At 45.2% G+C, this 18675-nt stretch overlaps 1 protein-coding gene across 3 annotated transcripts in view; it reads left to right on the forward strand.

Annotated features, from left to right (window-relative positions):
• The window catches only part of CMIP (c-Maf inducing protein), a 259640-nt gene extending 250434 nt beyond the window's left edge, over window positions 1-9206 (forward strand). The window contains exons 15-22 of one of the 3 annotated variants that reach the window (XM_031951283.1): window positions 535-651; window positions 1740-1880; window positions 2152-2199; window positions 3618-3764; window positions 5095-5200; window positions 5868-5938; window positions 7351-7400; window positions 8111-9206. In XM_031951283.1, coding sequence (XP_031807143.1) covers window positions 535-651; window positions 1740-1880; window positions 2152-2199; window positions 3618-3764; window positions 5095-5200; window positions 5868-5938; window positions 7351-7400; window positions 8111-8126 — 696 coding nt within the window. In that variant the 3' untranslated portion in view covers window positions 8127-9206. Of the gene's footprint in view, window positions 1-534; window positions 652-1739; window positions 1881-2151; window positions 2200-3617; window positions 3765-5094; window positions 5201-5867; window positions 5939-7350 lie in introns of all 3 variants that reach the window. The other 2 variants (XM_031951282.1, XM_031951284.1) reach the window with 2 other exon arrangements.
• The last annotated feature ends 9469 nt before the right edge of the window (window positions 9207-18675 follow it).

Consider the following 18675-nt stretch of genomic DNA (forward strand, 5'->3'; position numbering starts at 1 on the left):
CCCTTCTCTTTAAGAACACTGAAAAAGAAGGGATCCTTACAGGATCTGGGTGTGATTTGGTAAAAACAAACAAAAAACCCCCACCGGATTTGAAGTCAGAAGGCTTGGGTTTGAATCTCAGCTATATCACTGAGTGCTTCACTTTCTACTCTGCAAAATGAAGACCTTGCACTAAATTATCTCTAGGGTCCCTCTTAGATCTAAATTTTGTGATTCTGTGACTTAGAGTATTTTGGGGGGAGTGGAGTAGAGTTTGTTTGATGTTGTTGGTCACTGGTGTGAGGGGACTCTCTGACAACCCTCCCTGCTATCCGCAAAGTCCGGTGACTCGGGCCTTGCCCTGCTCAGAGGCTGCCCCCGGGTCCAGAGGAGAAGCCTGTGGGTCTGCCTTTGTCTCTCGCCCGGGGCCTAACGCTGGAACTCTGAAGCTTCATCTCGGGGTTGGGCTGCACCAAGATATGGTGTGTCTGTGCCCTCTGCTAGGCCTGTGGGCCGGGCCTCTAATCTTGCTTTGTGGCCTCCTTCCTCTCCCAGGTGCATATACTCATGGGATCCTGTTATAAGACGAAAAAGTTCCTGCTTTCCCTGGCCGAGAACAAGCTAGGACCATGCATGCTCCTGGCCCTGAGGGGCAATCAGACCATGGTGGAGGTGAGTGGGTCTCATACTGCTTGGACATGTTAGTGAGACCCCCAGCAAGGTGGGGGGGGGGGCAGGTGAGCGACGTGGCCTTAGCAGTTTTGAGCGCAGACACACATCCAGGGCTCTTTTCTCTCAGCCGTCCCACTTCTTCCTTTCTCTCCCTCTCTCTCTTTCCCTCCCCCTTTTTCTTTTGATCTTCCTGCCCTAGAAAGATCTGGGAAGACACACTTTCCCCATTCATTCATCCTACTGATCTCAGATACAATGACTCAGAAAGTGTCCCCTCCCTCCCTTTTCTTTCCAACCTTAAAAAAAATAACAAAAATAAGGGGGTAAGTGCTTGCTGGAAGGTACTCACTTTGTAAGTGCCGCACTGCCCTGATTTGCTGGTTTTCAGATATTTGTAATCCCTTCCTTGCCCTGACTGTGAATTTGGGCCAAGGAGATAGAGGCAGAGCCCCATAAAACGTGTAAGCTCTGTGCTAGTGCAGAGACCTCAGAGATTTACTGATCTGAAAAAGGACTGTCCTCCTCCAATCTCAGGACTTCCTGGGGCAGCCCCTTCTCTTGTGACAGGTTCTTCCTTAGGCTGAATGCTTTGTGCCGGGTGGATAGATACCTGTAGCCAAACACCCTGAAGAGGCACAGGAGGGACCTCATGAGTCTCTGGAGAGGGAGGAGAGATCCCAGTCTGTCCACCTTGTTCCCACTTATTTCCCTTGTTGGCTTCCTGACAGCCACATGAAGTTCCAGAGAGATCTTCAGAATAAGGGAAAAGGCTGAAAAAAGTGAATAGGAAATGAGTTAAAGTGGGAGGGCCTGGATTAGGGCAGTGACTAATGAAGATGAAAGGGGGAGATAGTGAAGGGGATTGAAGGGCAAGAGAAAATGTCCTGATTTCCCGAGCAAGCACCTCTGGCCTGGCAGACATGGGAATGGTGTAAAGTTATGGTGAGAGAGTGGGATTTTCCCTCTAGTGTGGGGGCTTTCACCCCAGAGGCCCAGAAGCTAGGCTGCTTCTCTGCAGGAGAGCCCAGAAACACCGCCCTCTGCTCTGCTGGCCCCTGCTAACTTCTTCTCATCCATCTCCCTGCCAGATTCTCTGTCTGATGCTAGAATACAATATCATAGACAACAATGACACCCAATTGCAGATCATCTCCACCCTCGAAAGTACTGATGTGGGGAAGAAAATGTATGAGCAGCTCTGCGACAGGCAGAGGGAGCTGAAGGAGCTGGTAGGTCCTGGCAGCTTCCTGACCACGTACGGGATGACCCAGTGTGTTCTGGGTCTGTTACTGGGGATTGAGATGATTACCTACCTCCATAGAGGACATATACCTGACCATGTACCCCCTACCCCATCTATTGGACCCTGTAGGGTGCAGACCTCAAACATTTGTTTGGGGCTCCTTGCAGGGCTTCTGAGAACTGGCACAGGGTGGGCACAGCAGAGATGGACTGTGAAAAGTGAGGGTAAAGCCTAATAGATGCTTATTTCTTTTGCAGCAAAGAAAAGGGGGGCCCACCAGGTTAACTCTGCCTTCCAAGTCCACAGTAAGTATAATTGTTCTTCCTGGGTTGAGCCACTTGCTTTAGGAGTGTGGAACAGGGCCTTAAATGCTGGTATGAATAGCATGGTGTTAGTGCCAGGCTGAATGAATGATAAATAAGGAAGAGTTGGCCATGGGTGGTTTTGCCTGCCTTCTCCCAATCATTCCCAAAGATGGCACTGGGCCGTTTCTTTTCTGGGCATTAGGTCACTAGATGTCCTCATGAGACGTTTGGGTGGGCTGTTGCCGCAGTAGAAATGCTGGCACATCTATGGAGGGCTTCAAGGTTTGTGCAGCGCTTCTTTGCCTTTAGTTCTACGCAGAGAGTCAGAGGATCCAACTTTGAATCTTAGCTCCCACCCTGCATGGCCTTGGCCGTGTTCATTCCCCTGAGGGTCTCAGTTGCTTTGATCTACAAAATGTGCTCAGCAAACTGTTTTCTCCCAAGCAGCTAAAGCCGCGACCTGCCCAGTTACAAGCATCAGAAGAGGAGCCATGATTCAGTTAGCCTCCCACCCAGAAGGAGGGTTAGGGGCTCTCTGTCTCCCCAAGGGCTGGCAAGGTTGTAGGGCACAACATCTGAAGTCCCTTTTAGTTCTAAAACTATGGTTTTCTTAGGTTTTCTCAGTAAGAGTCCTAATAGAACAACCCTAGTGTCTGAGGGCTCAGTGGTCTGGCCCTTACTGCTGTCTTCAAATAGAAGGGTCTCTTTAGAGGGCATGAGTCAGCAATTTAAGATGTGAGGCAGGGGCAGCCAGATGTCACAGTGGATGGAACATCAGCCCTGAAGTCAGGCAGACCTGAGTTCAAATCCAGCCTCAGACACGTAACACTTCCTGGCTGTGTCCAGGCTGAGCCTGGGCAAGTCACTTAACCCCAGTTGCCTTACACACACACACACACACACACACACACACTCACACTCACTCTCTCTCTCTCTCTCTCTCTCTCTCTCTCTCTCTCTCTCTCTCTGTCTCTCTCTCACACACACACAGTTAGTTTTTAAAAAACATATGAGGCAGCTCAAAGGAGGCTTTTACTTCATCTCCTCCACCTGTTCTCTCCCCTTCTGGCATATACCTTTAGACTTCTTTGGGCTTTGTAGAAGTAAGATCAGAATCAAGCCTTTCCTATCCTTCCCAATTATTTCCCTCAGTGGGTTTCACAGGGCTCAGTTTTTGAGCACATGAAAATGTCGAGGAAGGAAGGGATAAGGCCAGAGCCTTCCCTCTTGGCGTTGGCAGGACCAGGCAGGTGCCAGGCCCTCTTGGGAAGGCCACAGCAAGGCAAGCTGCTTTCTCCCTATAGAGCCGGAGCCATCCTCGCACTAAGATCCTCCCACTAGCCAGAGCAGGCTGGCTGCTCGCTGACCACACGCCTGGCTCCTCCTTTTTGACCTGTCCTATCTCTCTGCCCCGGCAGGATGCAGACCTGGCTCGCTTGTTGAGCTCTGGCTCCTTTGGAAACCTGGAGAACCTCAGCTTGGCCTTCACCAATGTGACGAGTGCCTGTGCCGAGCACCTCATCAAACTGCCTTCTCTCAAGCAGCTAAACCTGTGGTCCACTCAGGTAGGAGCAGCAGGGCGACCGCCCGGGCCGCCCTCTGCAGCCCTTGGAAGGCTTGTCGTCTCCTTACGGGTCCTTGTTTCGAGTTTGGATCGCGCATTGTCATTCTTGGAGACTTTGGCCCTGTATTTGAGTAATAGGCTTTCATTTTAGGTGTCCAGGTCAGTGCTCAGGTATAATTAGGAAACTGATCTGGTTTTTCGAGCGTATGCTGGGGTTAGGGTGCGAAGGAATTTTGACTGTGAGGCCCCAAACCCTGGAGACCACTTTGCCCCAGCCCCAGCTTGGAAAATCTCACTTCCCTTTTCTTAGATCACGGTCCCCTCAGGCATGTGCACTTACCCCTTCCTTTTCCCTGGGCTCTCCCATGACCAATAATATCAGCTCGGTGACTTGGTGAAGAAGGATTCACGTGGGCTTGAGTATCTGATGCTTGACCTTAGAGATTGACTTCTCCCTTAGATTCACAGCCTAATAGATTCCTTAGGACCAGAAGAAACAGGATCCTGAGTACAAAGTTTGTGAGTTACCCAATCCACCAGCTACTCCAATGATTACTTTGATACTTTAAACCATATTTATTATTTTAAATACAAAATGGTGGCTGAATGGACGATTGGTAATAAATAAGTAGCAGAAATTTATAGTCGTGTTGGATAGGATGCTTGAAGCTGTAGGTCATACCAGATGGCCTTCTAACTTTCAGATTTGGTCTTTTACAAAAAATCTGCAATAGTAGTTTTAACAAGCCAGCTATTGTCTGGCATGAGTCCTCTTTTGGCTTCGAGGGACCATGTTTCCCAGTGTAAAGAATTCTTCTTGTTCAGACCCCACATTCTCCAAGGTCACAATGACTGAGCTCATCCTGATTTTAGGGCAAATCCCCGCTCTCTTAATCTCATAGGGATAAGGAAAACCAAAGCACAAGTTCAGAACTCCTCTCTGTGGACACAAAGATTTGAACAGAGTACAGTGTGTTGGTGGCAAGAGCCTTGGCTCTATTATTAATACCTGTGTGACCTTGGGCAAGTCACTGTTCTCCCTCAGTTTCCTTATCCATAAAAATGAAAGGTTTGGACTAGATCAGCTCTAAGGTTCAATACAGCTTGAAATCCTATGATCCTGTAACTGGGGCTTTGCCTGAACTCCAGCTCCAAGTAGTGAGTAAACTCTCCCTCCCAGAGTACCTTGCTGAGCATCTGCAAGACATCATTTGATCATCTTTCTGTATGGTTTTGACTTTCATTTCTTGGGAAGCTTCATGGGGGCTTCATAACTTAGTACCTCCAAGAGTTAGAAGCCTGGTGGCTAAGTTAGTCTTGTGTCCTCACAGTTTGGAGATGCTGGTCTGCGGCTCCTTTCGGAACACCTCACAATGTTGCAAGTCCTGAACCTGTGTGAGACACCTGTCACCGATGCCGGCCTGCTGGCCCTAAGCTGTGAGTATATACAAGAAAGCCTGCAGGTTTCTAAATTAGAAAGGGTGAGAAAAGGAACTTTTTGAAGGTGCCTTCCACTACTTAATCCCTGAAAAATTTCTTGGTAATAGTGGGAAACATTACTAACTTTAAAATAATGATTGTGGTCTATGATCCTTACAGCATCAGTTGAGCTGAACAGGTCCCTGTCTGTATATACCTGAATCTCAGCCCAGATACCAACCAGCTTATCCCAACTTCAGAGCCATCTCTGAGCAGCCAGGATCAGCAGGGCTGCTCTTACTTAGGGAAGGTACCTCAACACCTCTGTCCAAAACCTATGCTTTGAGTGGCTATTTAGGAATGATGAGGTTATTGTTCCTAGGTGAGCTGAGCCACATTGAGACATTGGGAGACCAGAATGTGTTGAGGATTAACTGAAAGCCTGGGCCAAATCATTCATTTCATTCCCTCCTTTAGTAAACATTTTAAATCTCTTCTTACTTCTATTTGGATTATTATTATTCTGGGAACTACGTTCAATCCTCTTGCCTTGCCTTTGGAAAACTTGCTACACTCATGGTCAGGATGTGTTATGTGTGTGTGTGTGTGTGTGTGTGTGTGTGTGTATCCACTTCTGACTCCCTTGTTTCTCATCACATATTTTCTTCTTTCTGCCTTCATCTAGCAATGAAGAGCCTCTGCAGCTTAAACATGAATAGTACCAAACTCTCAGCAGACACCTATGAAGACCTGAAGGTATTTCAGTATCACTGATCTTAGAATGTCAGAACTTGGTACATGGGGGATCTCAGCACAAAACATAGACAGAGCTGGGAGAAGAACATCTAACTGAAGAAAACAAAGCTTGGAGGGGTTTAAAAATATAATAAGAAAGGTCAGACCTGGAAAAAAAATCTTAGATCATGGAATCTCAGAGCTGGAAAAAATCTTAGATTGTATGCTGTCAGAACTGAGAATATTCTCATAGGTTCTTAGAACCAGAAGGAATGGGACCCTAATGTCAGATAAACTGGGCCTTAGAATATAGAACATAAGAATTGTATAGGACCTTTGAGCATAGAATCTTAGATCAGATGGGACCTTGGAATATCAGAACTAAATGAATTACAGGATATGGTTAGAAAAGACTTTAGAACCCAGAATGACAGAATATAAGAGTAGATGACATTTATAAAACACACTGTGGTTTTCAGAGCTTTTTTAATGTATTATGTCATTTCCTATTCTCAAAGATATAGACAGGTTCAAGACCTGGCTTCACAGATGAGATCAAAACTCCTATTCACTCTAACACTACTTTTCCATTCCTCCTCATTATCCCTAGTCTATCCCCATTCTTACATCCCAGGTACCTCCTAAGTCTACACCAAGAGAGGCAATAGTATTAGTATCTTTTGTTTTGGTCAGACGATAATGACACATGTATTGAATGTAGCAATGGGTACCACATTTTCGGAATGACATTGTCAAGTTGCAACTCCTCCAGGAGAGGACAGCCAGGATGATAAAGGGGTTGGATGCCGTTTGATTATTGGTTAAAAGAACCAAGGAATCTTATCCTGGAACAGAGAAGCCTTATGGATCCCTGAGAGCTGTCTTTGCATATTTGAAGGGATGTCACCTAGAAGAGGAATAGATTAGTTACGCTTGGTCCCAGACAGCAGTAGTGTTTGCAGAAGTAAAAGAAATTAGCCAAACCGGATTTGAGGGAAGGGTTCCCTCTCCCAGCTAGAGGTTTTCACACAAAAGATATTATAAAAGGTATTCTTGTTAAGGCACAGGCCTGACTAGATAGTCTCAGAGGCTCCTTCCAACTTTAGTATTCTTTAATTCTGTAGCCTAAATATATGCAATTAATACTAAAATAAATGCATTCCAGGGACAGTTTTCATGGTTGGTCCCATTCTCACTTGTCCTCACCTTAATTCTTCTGAGCTCTGGATACCTAGCATAGATCTCATGAATCCTGGGAAGGATTCTGCTTAAAGGATTCCCTTGTAGGGGTTCCCCTCAGGCAGCCAAGACTAGGGAGGAATTGGGGGGGTGGATTCCTTGGGGGAGGATGGAAGTCAGGCAAGGAAGCTTCCAGGCAGGGCTCAGCCATATCTGGCTTCCCAGTGACTATGGCTGTTATTCCTTTGAAACAGGCCAAGCTGCCCAATCTGAAAGAGGTCGACGTCCGCTACACTGAAGCCTGGTGAATTCTCTCTCGCTCTCTTTTAAGTTGTGACAAGAAGGAAAAATTTGAAAACAAAACAACTTTTGACTAATAGCTGTAGAACAGCCAATTGTGGGGTCTTGGATCTCACCAACCTGGCTGTGAGATAGATGGGGGAGACTTTCATGGGGCAGGGGGCAGGGAGGGGGGGAGGGGGGGCGGGGCTTTTAAGCATGCCCGGCCCCTGCCTCAATCTTTTAGATTCATAATTTTAAAAATCAAACTAACCTGAAAAAGACTTTGTAGCAACAAGAGGATTATAAATGGGGGTGGGTGGGGGGAGGGGGAGGGGAGAGAGGGGAGGGGAAATGGGAGAAACCCCTTGTGGATTTCTTTTGCTTTGGTGTTGATGCTGTGTGGGAAAATCAAATTCAGAATCCCCCATCACTCATAATTCCAATTGGCCTTCCTGGGGGTCCCCTTGAGGGACTCTCCAAACAAATAAGCCATTCATTACCCAGAGAAAAAGTCCAGATCATATCATCATACCTCTCCTTGTGTCCTTGCAATTGTTATGCAAAGTAATTTTGTTGTACATAAGATTTAAATAATGCACCTATTTAAGAAATGGTTCACAAACTACAGGTCTGGGACCTGTCTTTTATTTATAACTTGTTGATTCTTTTACCCCTTGGCGTATAGTACTGTATAAACTAGTCTGCTGTCTTGTTATTATTATTTTTTTAAAGGAAAAACCCTCCTTGAATAATTGCCTTTTCGTAATGGATCCTGTATGCTAACGCTCTCTTGTCAGCCCGTCCGTCCATTCGTCCGTCCGTCTGCTGCCGTGTTTATGATTTCAGAATGTCTCAAACATCCTCACTGACTGAAGCCTGAAGACATTGGGAGCAGGGAGGGAGGGAGGGAGAGGAGACCACCCCCCCCCCCCCCCCCCCCCCCCCCCCCCCCCCCCCCGAAGTCTCGTTCCTGAAAGATCAGCCGTCTTTCCTTGCTCCTTTGTCAGGCTGGGGATGTGCTAACCATTTCCCCACCCCACCCCTTTCCGGGTAGGATAGCCCCCTGCCAAGAGAGAGCTAGTTTCTGATTTGCCTCTACCGTTCTCTGTTCTCGTCCAAGATTTCAAGACTCCTAAGTCCTGCCCCACTCTGTCGCTCAGCGTCCTCACTCACGCATGCCCGCTTTTCTGCATGGTCTCTTGGGAGAAGAGCAGCCCTTACCACTGACCTGTAGCCATCCCTCTCTGTAAATGTGACCACTAGTCCCCAGAGCTCCTGGCCTCCCCACAGTCGCTAAGAAGGAAGAGCCTTTCCTGGGTGGATAAGCAGTTGGCTTTTCTCCTTTTGAGCCATGACTACAGAACAGCCCTTAGGGGAGGGGGTGCTGCTTGGGGGTCCCCTCTTCTGTCTGTTTAGAACGAACACTCTCCCCTTCAGCAGCTATAAGATTTCCATGTAGCCGAGGTAATGTTTTTATCTATCTGATTCATCTGACTCAACGGGAGCTGTGCTTTTTGTCATTTTATACTTTGCTAGGTAGATTTTATTACCCTGTGCGGTGCCCTCATTTTTTTACAAAGAGAAATTGGGTTACGTCTTAATTCCTTTTGTGTGCCAGGTTCTTTGTGTTTTCCTTTGCCCCTCAAGTCCCACCCTGCACAATTGGCATCAGGTGCAGGAAGAAGAGGATGACAAGAAGAGACAGTTGGCCACCTTTCTCCTTTGCACTGTTGCTTTACCCGATGGTTTCCTACTTAACTCCTGTTCTGTAGCTGTGTACAAAGAGATGTGAAATACTTTCAGGCAAAATAAACTGTAAGTGACTCGCTTTTAGCTGTGTGCTCTCTTTACCCTCAGACTCTTGATTGCTTGATGGGAGGGATTGGAGCTGAAGGCCTGGGCGCCGGACGGGTGGAGGGATCTGGCCTTATCAGCAAAATTAATAGGATGGCCCTCAGCCCTACCGAGTAGGCTCATGCACACACACGCGTGCACACACACGCACACGCACAGCTCATATTCTGCCAGAGCTCTCCCTGAGTGCTAGGGGGCTGCTGTAAGAACCGCTTCTGGGGTCAGCAGGTCTGGGCTGAAGCTGGACTGCGACACAACTGCATTACACTTCTGCCCCAAGACTGGCTTTGAAGAATGGGGTTGTTTGTGAGAGTGGGATGGGAGACAAGGTCAAGGGTGGCCTTCCTCTATCACCAAGTGGGAATAACACTGCCCAGAGAGCCAGAGAAAACAACTAGTTCAGATTATTAGCATGACCAAAGGGACCCAGACTTTGTCCCCAAAGTGTTCAATGTCTTATCCCAGCTCTGGCCTTATTATGCCAGCATGATGCATGAGGGGCAAGGGGTGAAGGTGCAAGATACAAGAGACAGGCTGGGGAAACAGTTGGATCCAAATAGAAAGGTGGGTTAGGGGTAGAGATTTTGCCTTTACTAAAGAAAGAAAATAAATTTGCAGAAATAATATGAAACACGTACACATGCATGCATATGAGCATATGTACACACAGAGTCAGTCCCTGCCTTGCCAAGCTGTGCCCATGCTTCTCACTGAGCTTGAGGGACTGCTTTGATAAAGGCTTTTGCTTGAATGTACACAGGGACACTGAGATTGGCAGGCTCAGACTTCAACTGGATCACAGTCTTACTCTGCCACTTGAGAGTTTTCCAAGTCATGATAACCCTCAAATAAAAGTCCTTTAGAGGGTAACCAGTCTCAGACACATTCAATTAAATTCAACAAGCATTGAATGTCTATTCTGAAGCTCCGAGTACACAGAGATGAAATAAGACAGCCCCTCTCTTCAAGGAGCTTTCCTGGGGGGAGTGGATAAGTAAATATCAACTACAAAATAATGGAAGGAGATAAGGATCTTTAACAAATGGGTAGGGATCAAAGAGTGGTATATAGAACTGTAAGTTGACCAGTAGAGTCCAAGGAATGATATGAAATAAGCCTGTAAAGATAGATTGGGAACAAATTGTAAAGGACTGTAATTGTCAATTGAGGAACTTTTACCCTAAGAACAGAAAGGAACACTGAGTCTTTATCGGTAGTGGAGGGATACAGTTAGTTAGACCTGTGTTTTAGAATACAGTTAGTTAGACAGTGATCACTGTCAGTTTTAAGAGAGAAAATGAGGAAAGGGAGACCAGTCAGAAGGCATTTTCAGTAATAGAGGCTACAAGAGACTAAGCGAGGCTGTTCATGTTTGCCCTTCATTTTTGAAGAGGATTGATGACATCATGGGGTAAGGACTTGTGTGGGAATTGGGTTTAAGTGAGGCAGAGGTGCTCAGCCTCACTCTTTCTTCCTGACTCATTAAAAGCCAGTGGCGGCAAACGTCAAGGCGGCCAGTGAGGGCTCAGGATGCACTGGATGACCCTGGCATCGGCTACCGAGGCTGGAGGAGCAGCCCTCCCCCTAGAGGCGCTGGTCTTCCCGAGTGCCCCGTACACCTCTTAAATTAAGACAGTGGCGGCAGGTGGCACATTCAAGTGCTCATGGAGACGGAAGAAACAAGAGTGGGCAACTGGCTGGGACGGAGGAGACTGAGATGGAGAACCGGGAAGGAGAGCAGTGACCTCGCCGGGAAGAGGGAGGGAAGCGCTGGAGGGGATGGGGTGTGGGAGTGGGCCAAGGGGAATTGCCTTCTTTTGGACACAGTGTGCTTGAGGTAGCCAGGTGGCATCTGCGTGGGCTGCATGGGGGGATGGGGGGAGTATTCTGCATAGGATTAATCACCAAATTCATGGGAATTGATGCAGAGACAGAGACAGAGAAGACAGAACCCTAGTGTGTACCCATGCATAGCCAATGACTGAGAAAAAGAGAACTACAAGAGGAGCAACCCCCAACCCCAGAGATTGTCCAGGATGGAGCAATATCGATTCTACCTTCACGATATTTCTCACAGCCATCCCTTGCTCTCTACTTACATCACAGTCACTCAAATTCAAGCAAATTTTACCTCTTGCCTGGACTATTGTAACGGATTCCTAATTGGGCTTTCCTTCTTCTCCCCTCTCTAATCTTAAAAAAAAACTTTGCATCATTTCCAATTGATATTCTTAAAGTACAAGTCTGACTAAGTCACTTCCTTATAGGATACATAGAAGGCACTTAATATGTACTTATTGAATTACATTTCGCTAGGGGCTAAAGATCACTTAATCTAGTGGTTTTTAAAATACAGAAATAAGCTGAATATGTCAGTCATGTTGATGAATATTGTTTTAGGCTATTTACAATAACTAGACAGTATAAGCTTGGAATATTGCTCTGGTATAGAAAATGAGTTAGTGAAGATAGAAAAATATGGAAAGATAAGGACTTGGGAATGATGATATTATCCACCTTCAGAGAAATAGAGGACAAACAACTAGGACGTGGTCTTACATCAATGCCTATGAATCTATGTGTGTGTATACACACACACATACATGTGTACATTTACAGCCACATTTAATTGTATCCTTTGGGGAGGGGAAAAAAAGAATGAAATAAAAAATCTGTGCAGCAGAGAACAGAAGAAAACCTATAAGAAAGCAAAGAGGGACAGCTCTCAACATGTGTAGTATTATCTAGGGTTTCAAGATTCATTTTTGCAAGATTTTGAATTCCAAGTTTTTCTCCCTCCTTCCTCCCTCAGATAGAAAGCAATATGATATGTTACACATATACAACCATGTTATGTGGCCTTTCTTGAAATGGAAATTTGTTGCTTTATATTTTGAATCCTCTCATGTTCTGCTGTGCACATAGCAATTTTTTCCCCCATTTTGTATTTAAATTTAAAATAAAAAAGACTTTTAAAAAGAGAGAAGATTCAAGGTATATAGCAACACAATGGCAAAAGCTTAGAACCCCTATCATCTGACTCCCAGTCCAGTGCATGTTTCACCATCTCATTCTACCTTCCAGAGACTACTAATGGGGGGAAAAACACCATAACCTGCCTCTCTGAGAAACCTTCCCTTGGTATTTGTGAAGAAAATGACCAGACTGGCCAATTCTGCTATCAATATTCTCCATCACCCTTCCTAAAATCACTGCCCCACTTGTATTGTTAAGTTTTGTCTCTTTTCCAGAAAGCCAAAAGGAAGGAAATATCTTAAGGAAAAGCTTTCAGACTCGGCTATACTTCAGGGATAAAGAAGTACAAAAGAAATCTGGTTACACCCATTGTCAGAAAGGAATGCTTAATTAATTTTTTTATTCATTCATATCTGGCACTTTGTGATCCTATTTGAGGTTTTCTTGGGAAAGACACTGGAATGGTTCACCATTTCCTTCTCCAGTTTATTTTACAGATGAGGAAACTGAGGCAGTGTTAAGTGACTTGCCTGAGGTCACATAGCTAATGTGTCTGAGGTCAAATTTGAACTCAGGAAGTTCAGGCCCAGAACTCTACCCACTGGGCCACCTAGCTGCCCAGGAGGTTCAGTTATTACTATTAGCAAATAGATTCAATTAATTCTTCTTACTCAAAACAAGAACAGTAGTTAGGAAGTATTTCTTCCCTTCACCCTCACCAAATAAATAAAAATGAACAAATGAATAAAAATGAAAAGCCAATTTGGAAGTGGTAACCCATTGAGACACATACAGAAGAAGGGGGCACAAACAAATGAAGTGGTTGTAAAGCACATATGCAGGGAACACTTGTGGCCAAGGTTCTTAATTCTGGCCCTCAATGTCTTTATTTTGAAGAATCCTTATGAAGTTCCCTGTGAAGTAGAAGATGTTGGTGATGGACAAATTGGGTTCGAATTTTCTGCTTATGCTACTAACTGTAATACTGTGCAGGCTGTTTAATCTGTCATTCAGTAAGCATTAAACTCTTACTGTAGGTCAGGCCCTGGGCTGGGCTTTTTGTTTGCCCTTCTTTCTTGCAGAGGCCCCTGACATCAGGGAGATGATACTACAACATGCAAGTGACTTGGATTTAAGTAGGGGAGGGCTGGGCAAAATCACCTGCCTCACTTTTTCCTCCAGAGCCGTCTGGGTCCAATGGCCAGATATTAGACCTGTAAAGACCACAGTGAAAAAATCTGCCATCAGAAGCTTACTTTCTGTGAATTAATTAATCTCTTTGGTCTTTTAATTTTTTCATCTGTGAAATGGGAATAATAATAATAGCACAGATCTCACAGTGCTATTACAGGATCAAATGAGGTTTATGTTAAGCACATTTAGTGCTGTTTGTCAGTTATAGTTAGAAACCATCTAATCTTGTGAGAGGCAGTGTGATTCAGTGGATAAAATACTGAACTTGGGTTCAAATCCTGCCTATAAAATATCTCTTGTAATTATAGATGTCACTTAATGTTTCTGAGCTCCAGTTTCCTCGTCTGTAAAATGGGAATAAATACTATATCTATCTTTCTTACAGGGTTGTTACTGGGCTCAAATGAAAGAATTTTGATAATTTTTATGTAAATGTTGATATATTTGCAAAATTCTTAAATAACTTTTAAGTACCACATAAATCAAAGCAATCAACCTTAACAGACTACTCAATTAGAAATAGAGACATTATTGGAACTTGTCTTCTTATCGCAAGGAAATAAACTGGGATTTAGAGATGTGGAACCTATGCTAAGCAGAAACTAAGAAACATGAAGCTCCTGATCCTTGCTTTAGTTGTTTGGAAAGAAGTATGAGTCGGGGGAAGCTGTGGGTGAGCAGGCATATGTGTGCTTGTGCACATATTATTGTTTCTACACACATACACACATACAGCACGTACAGGATTTGTAGATTTTGGCTTACAAACACCAGTATCCATCTTCCCAGTCAATTTAATTAAATGACCATCATGGAAGCAGAATATTATAAAGTGTAACAAGCATTGCATGTTGGAGTCCTATGTCAGCATGCCAGATCCGCCACTAATTAGCTGGGTGACTTTGAATGTTCTGTATCTATTTCCTCATCTTTGGATTGAAGATGCTGGACTAGATGTCCAGATCCTCTCCAGTTGTCCACCTACGCCATCTCGCCCAGACGCTGCCCTGCCTCTCTCCTCCTGGACCAAACCCCTTCTAGATTCCAAGTCTCGAGTCCCTGAGAAGGTGAACTGCCAAGCCTTGAGCTCCCACCCTCCCGTTCAGCCAGCTTGATTGTACCCCGTGAAAATTCTCATAGCTGACGATGTCTGGCCAGCCCCAGACGAGGCCACGCTTTATGTCTCACCCAAACATCTTGCCATCTGCCTGGTGATTGACTGTGTACCTTCACTTTCCAGCTTGCTGTCTCTGGCTCTTAACAACAACCAAAACAACAGTGCTATTACTTATGGAAAGGATATATCAGTTACCTCCCCTTTGGGCTCAGAAACAATTCATCTTCGCTGTTTACTCCCCAGACCAAAAAGTCTCTTTCCTGGCCACCACTCTCCAGTATCGTGCACGTGCTATCTGTCTCCCCAGGAGGATGGGATTTTTTCATTTGCATTCCCAGGACTCAGCATAGTAACTAGCACAAAGCAAGTACTTAATATAGGTTTTTTTAGTCATTTTGAGGTATCTTCCAGTTTTAATTTCTAGGATCCTATGAAATACCCCTTGAAGGAGACACCAATTAAGTTGACAGTAGCAAGTGTTAACACCCTGGTGGAATTTGGATTTAGGGCAGCTAAATGGTGCAGTAGATAGAGCCCTGGGCTTGAAGGCAGGAAAACCTTCGTTCAAATCCAGCTTCAGACACTTAGCTGTGTGACCCTGCTCAAGTCACTTAACCATCCTTATCTCTAAAATGAAGTGAAGGAAAAGATGTCAGACCACCCAAGTATTTTCACTAAGAGAAGGGGTCACAAAGAGTTGGACACAACTGAAATGACTAAGAAGGATTTGGTTGACATTTAAGTCAGCTATGTAAGAATATTGCAGAAAAATGAGGGTGCAGACAGGACAATGAGGAGGGATGAGGAGATAGGAGCCAAAGATTGGGATCCTTTCCTCTGGCTCCCAAATAGGGAACTGGCAAAGAAAAAGATCATCTAGTTTGGCCCATTCCTGAGGAGAAATCCCTTGTAAAATATACCTGATAAATGGTTGGTCATCCACTCTCTGCTAAAAGACCTTCATTGAAAAGTCTATTTGGGGTCTAGCTAGGGGGTACAATAGATAGAGCACCTGGCCTTAGAATCAGGAGGACCTAAGTTCAAATCCTTCCTCTAATACTTAATAGCTATGTAGAGCTGAGCAAGTCATTTAACCCCAAAAAGTCCTTCCTCTAATACTTAATCGCTATGTATTCCTGTGCAAGTCATGAACCTCCCCAAATCCTTTCTCCAACTAACTATATAGTCCTAGACAAGTCATTTAACCACCCTCCAAAAAAAAAATCCTTCCTCTAACACTTAATAGTTATATAGTCCTGGGAAAATCATTTAATCCCGCCAAATCCTTAAACACTTAATAGCTATGTATTCCTGGGCAAATCATTGAACCCCAATTGTAGAGAGAGAAAGAGACAGATTCTAATTCACAACTTCCCAAAGCAGCTCACTCTACTTTTGGACAATTCTAATTGTTGTGAAATTTTTTCTTACATAAACTAAAATCTGTGACCTGTGGAACTACCATCCATTATTCCTGATTATGTCCCCTGGAGCCAAGGAAAACACTTTTCCATGACAACCCAAAGAGAGTGACCTTCAAAGGCAGCAGATACTGTTGACTGGCTCAGGAAAATCATGAGTAAATGGTAGAATTGGGGGAGAAGTGGAAAGGAAGGGAATTGGTCTGGTTTATCAGTGAAAGTAGCCTTTGAGCGTATGCTGGGCATGTCAGATGTGGAGTGCAGAGGATGAGAGGAAAAGAGTGGGAGTAGGAGGTGGGAAGGAGAGGAACAGAACTAGGTACAAAGAGAAATAGGACAGACCGAGGAGAAAAACAGGAGTCTGGAAGGGAAAGATGGGAATGAAATAAGAGGCTAGCATGAGGTTTGTGAGCCTGTCTGCTGGCAGAAGAAAAGTCAGGGGAGAAGGAAGAGTCGGGGACATAGGAGGGGAGTCTAGCCACAGGAAGGAGGTGGACTTTGTGTTCCTGAGAGACCAGAAAAAAAGAGAGTAAATAAAGACATACAGAGCCCCAAAGGGGCAAAATGATTAGGAGAAATGGAAGAAGCAGCGGGATCAGAGAGGTACCCGGTATAGAGTAGATACTTTAAAGAGATGTTTGGTTGGTTGGTGGCCTTTGTTCTCACAGAGGGCCAAAATTTCCGTCACTAGGTTGGGGTCTGGGTCCAGTGTGCAGGACTGTGGCTGATCAGACCAATACAAATTTGCGCCTTCCACGAACTTGGGTCTCCGTGATCCAGCCATGGGACTTGTGTGAGACTCAGTTTCCTCAGTTGGACCCGGTCCTCTCTGGTTCTTTCTCTAACAGTTTATGGCACTGTTTCACCAGGCTATGGTGGGAGATCACGGGGTATAAGCCCAGAGTTTGGGGCTGGCACTAGGTGTCTTCTGAATGACAGAAACGATGTGCTTTAGGGTCAGGGGGGGATAATGATGTCCGAGAAGACTTCACATTTGACCCAGGAGCTGTAGGACTGATAGAATACAAGTAGAGACACAAGCAGAATGCGGCTAAGTAGAAGGAATCTTCTAAGCAAACACTTTATATAGGAAAGCACATGACCCTTGGATAAATGGCCAATTTCCCAGTAGGGATGAAGCATAGAAGGCTCTGTTTGAGTGGGTAGGTGCAGGCCAAAATGTCAGCACACAACAGCCTGAAGAAGACTGATTTCAGACTAGGAAGACTTAGGTACAATTCCTAACTTGGTTGCCTTCCAGTTAGGTAATCTTGAGTAATTCATTCACCTTCTTAAGGCCTCTGTTTCCTTATCTGTAAAATGGGAGTAATAGAACAGGGTATTTCCTGGGATAGTGCTTTGTAAATCTTAGTATTGATTTGCTAGAGATTCTATTTCTGTTAGAAATAGAAATATGTTGGGGCGGTTAGCACAGTAGATAGAGCACTGGACACGTAACATTTATTAGCTGTGTGACCCAGGATAAGTCACAACCCCAATTGCTTTGGAGGAAGAAGGAGGAGGAGGAGGAGGAGGAAGAGGAGAAGGAGGAGGAGGAGGAGGAGAAAAATATTATTATTGGCAGTGAGGTGGGGGATATTAGGGGAGAAGAGTGGGAGATAGGTAAGAGATAGATTGTGGAGAGTCTTGAAAAAAGTTTGGACTCTATTTTTTAAGCACATAAAGCTCCTACTTCCAGCATATGGTAGGTCTCTGGAGGAGACATTATGGGGAAGTAATTCATCATTTCGGTCCTTTGCATGAGAGAGTGTGGATGATTCAGTACAAACCACTCCAGCATCAGATAACAATTCAAATCGCCAGTGGGATCATTCTTGTAAATAAAAAGTCGTCTCACATACCCCACCTTCCTCTTCCTCCACCTCAGCCTGTCGTGCCTGATAGTTCCTGTCCTAGGAAGCTTATTGTCTAACTTAGGAAGCTTATTCCTGCACCATGAAAACAGAAGCCCTCCAACATTCGCTTGCCCTCTGCCAGGGCTCTGGAGGCACTGAAGGCACCGTGATTACTAACTCCACCAGACAGGCTGGTTCCTTTAGGTGTTTAATCTGTATATAACTGGTTCTGGGCTGAGGATGATCACAGCTAGCACTGAGTCCCAAAGCCAGTGACATCATTGTTTCCATGGTGATTCTATCTTCACACAGGCATCCTTAGCCTCCAGCTCCTGCAAATCACTTGGCAAGTTTGAGCCCAGCAGAGAAACCCAGAACCTGAAATTCTTCAGGTTTAGTATTTTTGCATCCAACAGCAAGGAGGAGGATGGGCGAGATAGGGAGGGCATGAAGGCAGGGAGGAAAGGAGACTGAGACCTGTGTTTCCAGATGTGACACGGGAGACATGGAGGTGACTGGCTGGGAGGGCAGGGGGAGAAGCAGGGTCTCATGGTCCACTAACAAGCAGCTGTCTTTTTTTTGTTCTGGGGCTTCCCTTCCTTCCAGCCTCAGTGTGGGAGAGTTCGGAACCTAGAGTGCCTTCAGGACATATCTGTGTGAAGAGGACCTGGGGAGGTAGGCTATGGCAGAATGTTTCCTACTACAAGAACAGGGCCCAGCCCCAGACTTCTATGTCCCCATTAACTGAGGAGGGCAGAGCTTCTTACAGTGATTAGAATATGGGGCCCAGAAAAACATCTCTATACCAGCACACTGGCGGAAGCTGATGAAGCCTTTGCACAAACATTCTCTGCCTTTTCACCCTGTCTTCTTCCTCTA

The sequence above is a fragment of the Sarcophilus harrisii genome, chromosome 2 (assembly GCF_902635505.1).
Source record: "Sarcophilus harrisii chromosome 2, mSarHar1.11, whole genome shotgun sequence".
Taxonomy (NCBI): domain Eukaryota; kingdom Metazoa; phylum Chordata; class Mammalia; order Dasyuromorphia; family Dasyuridae; genus Sarcophilus; species Sarcophilus harrisii.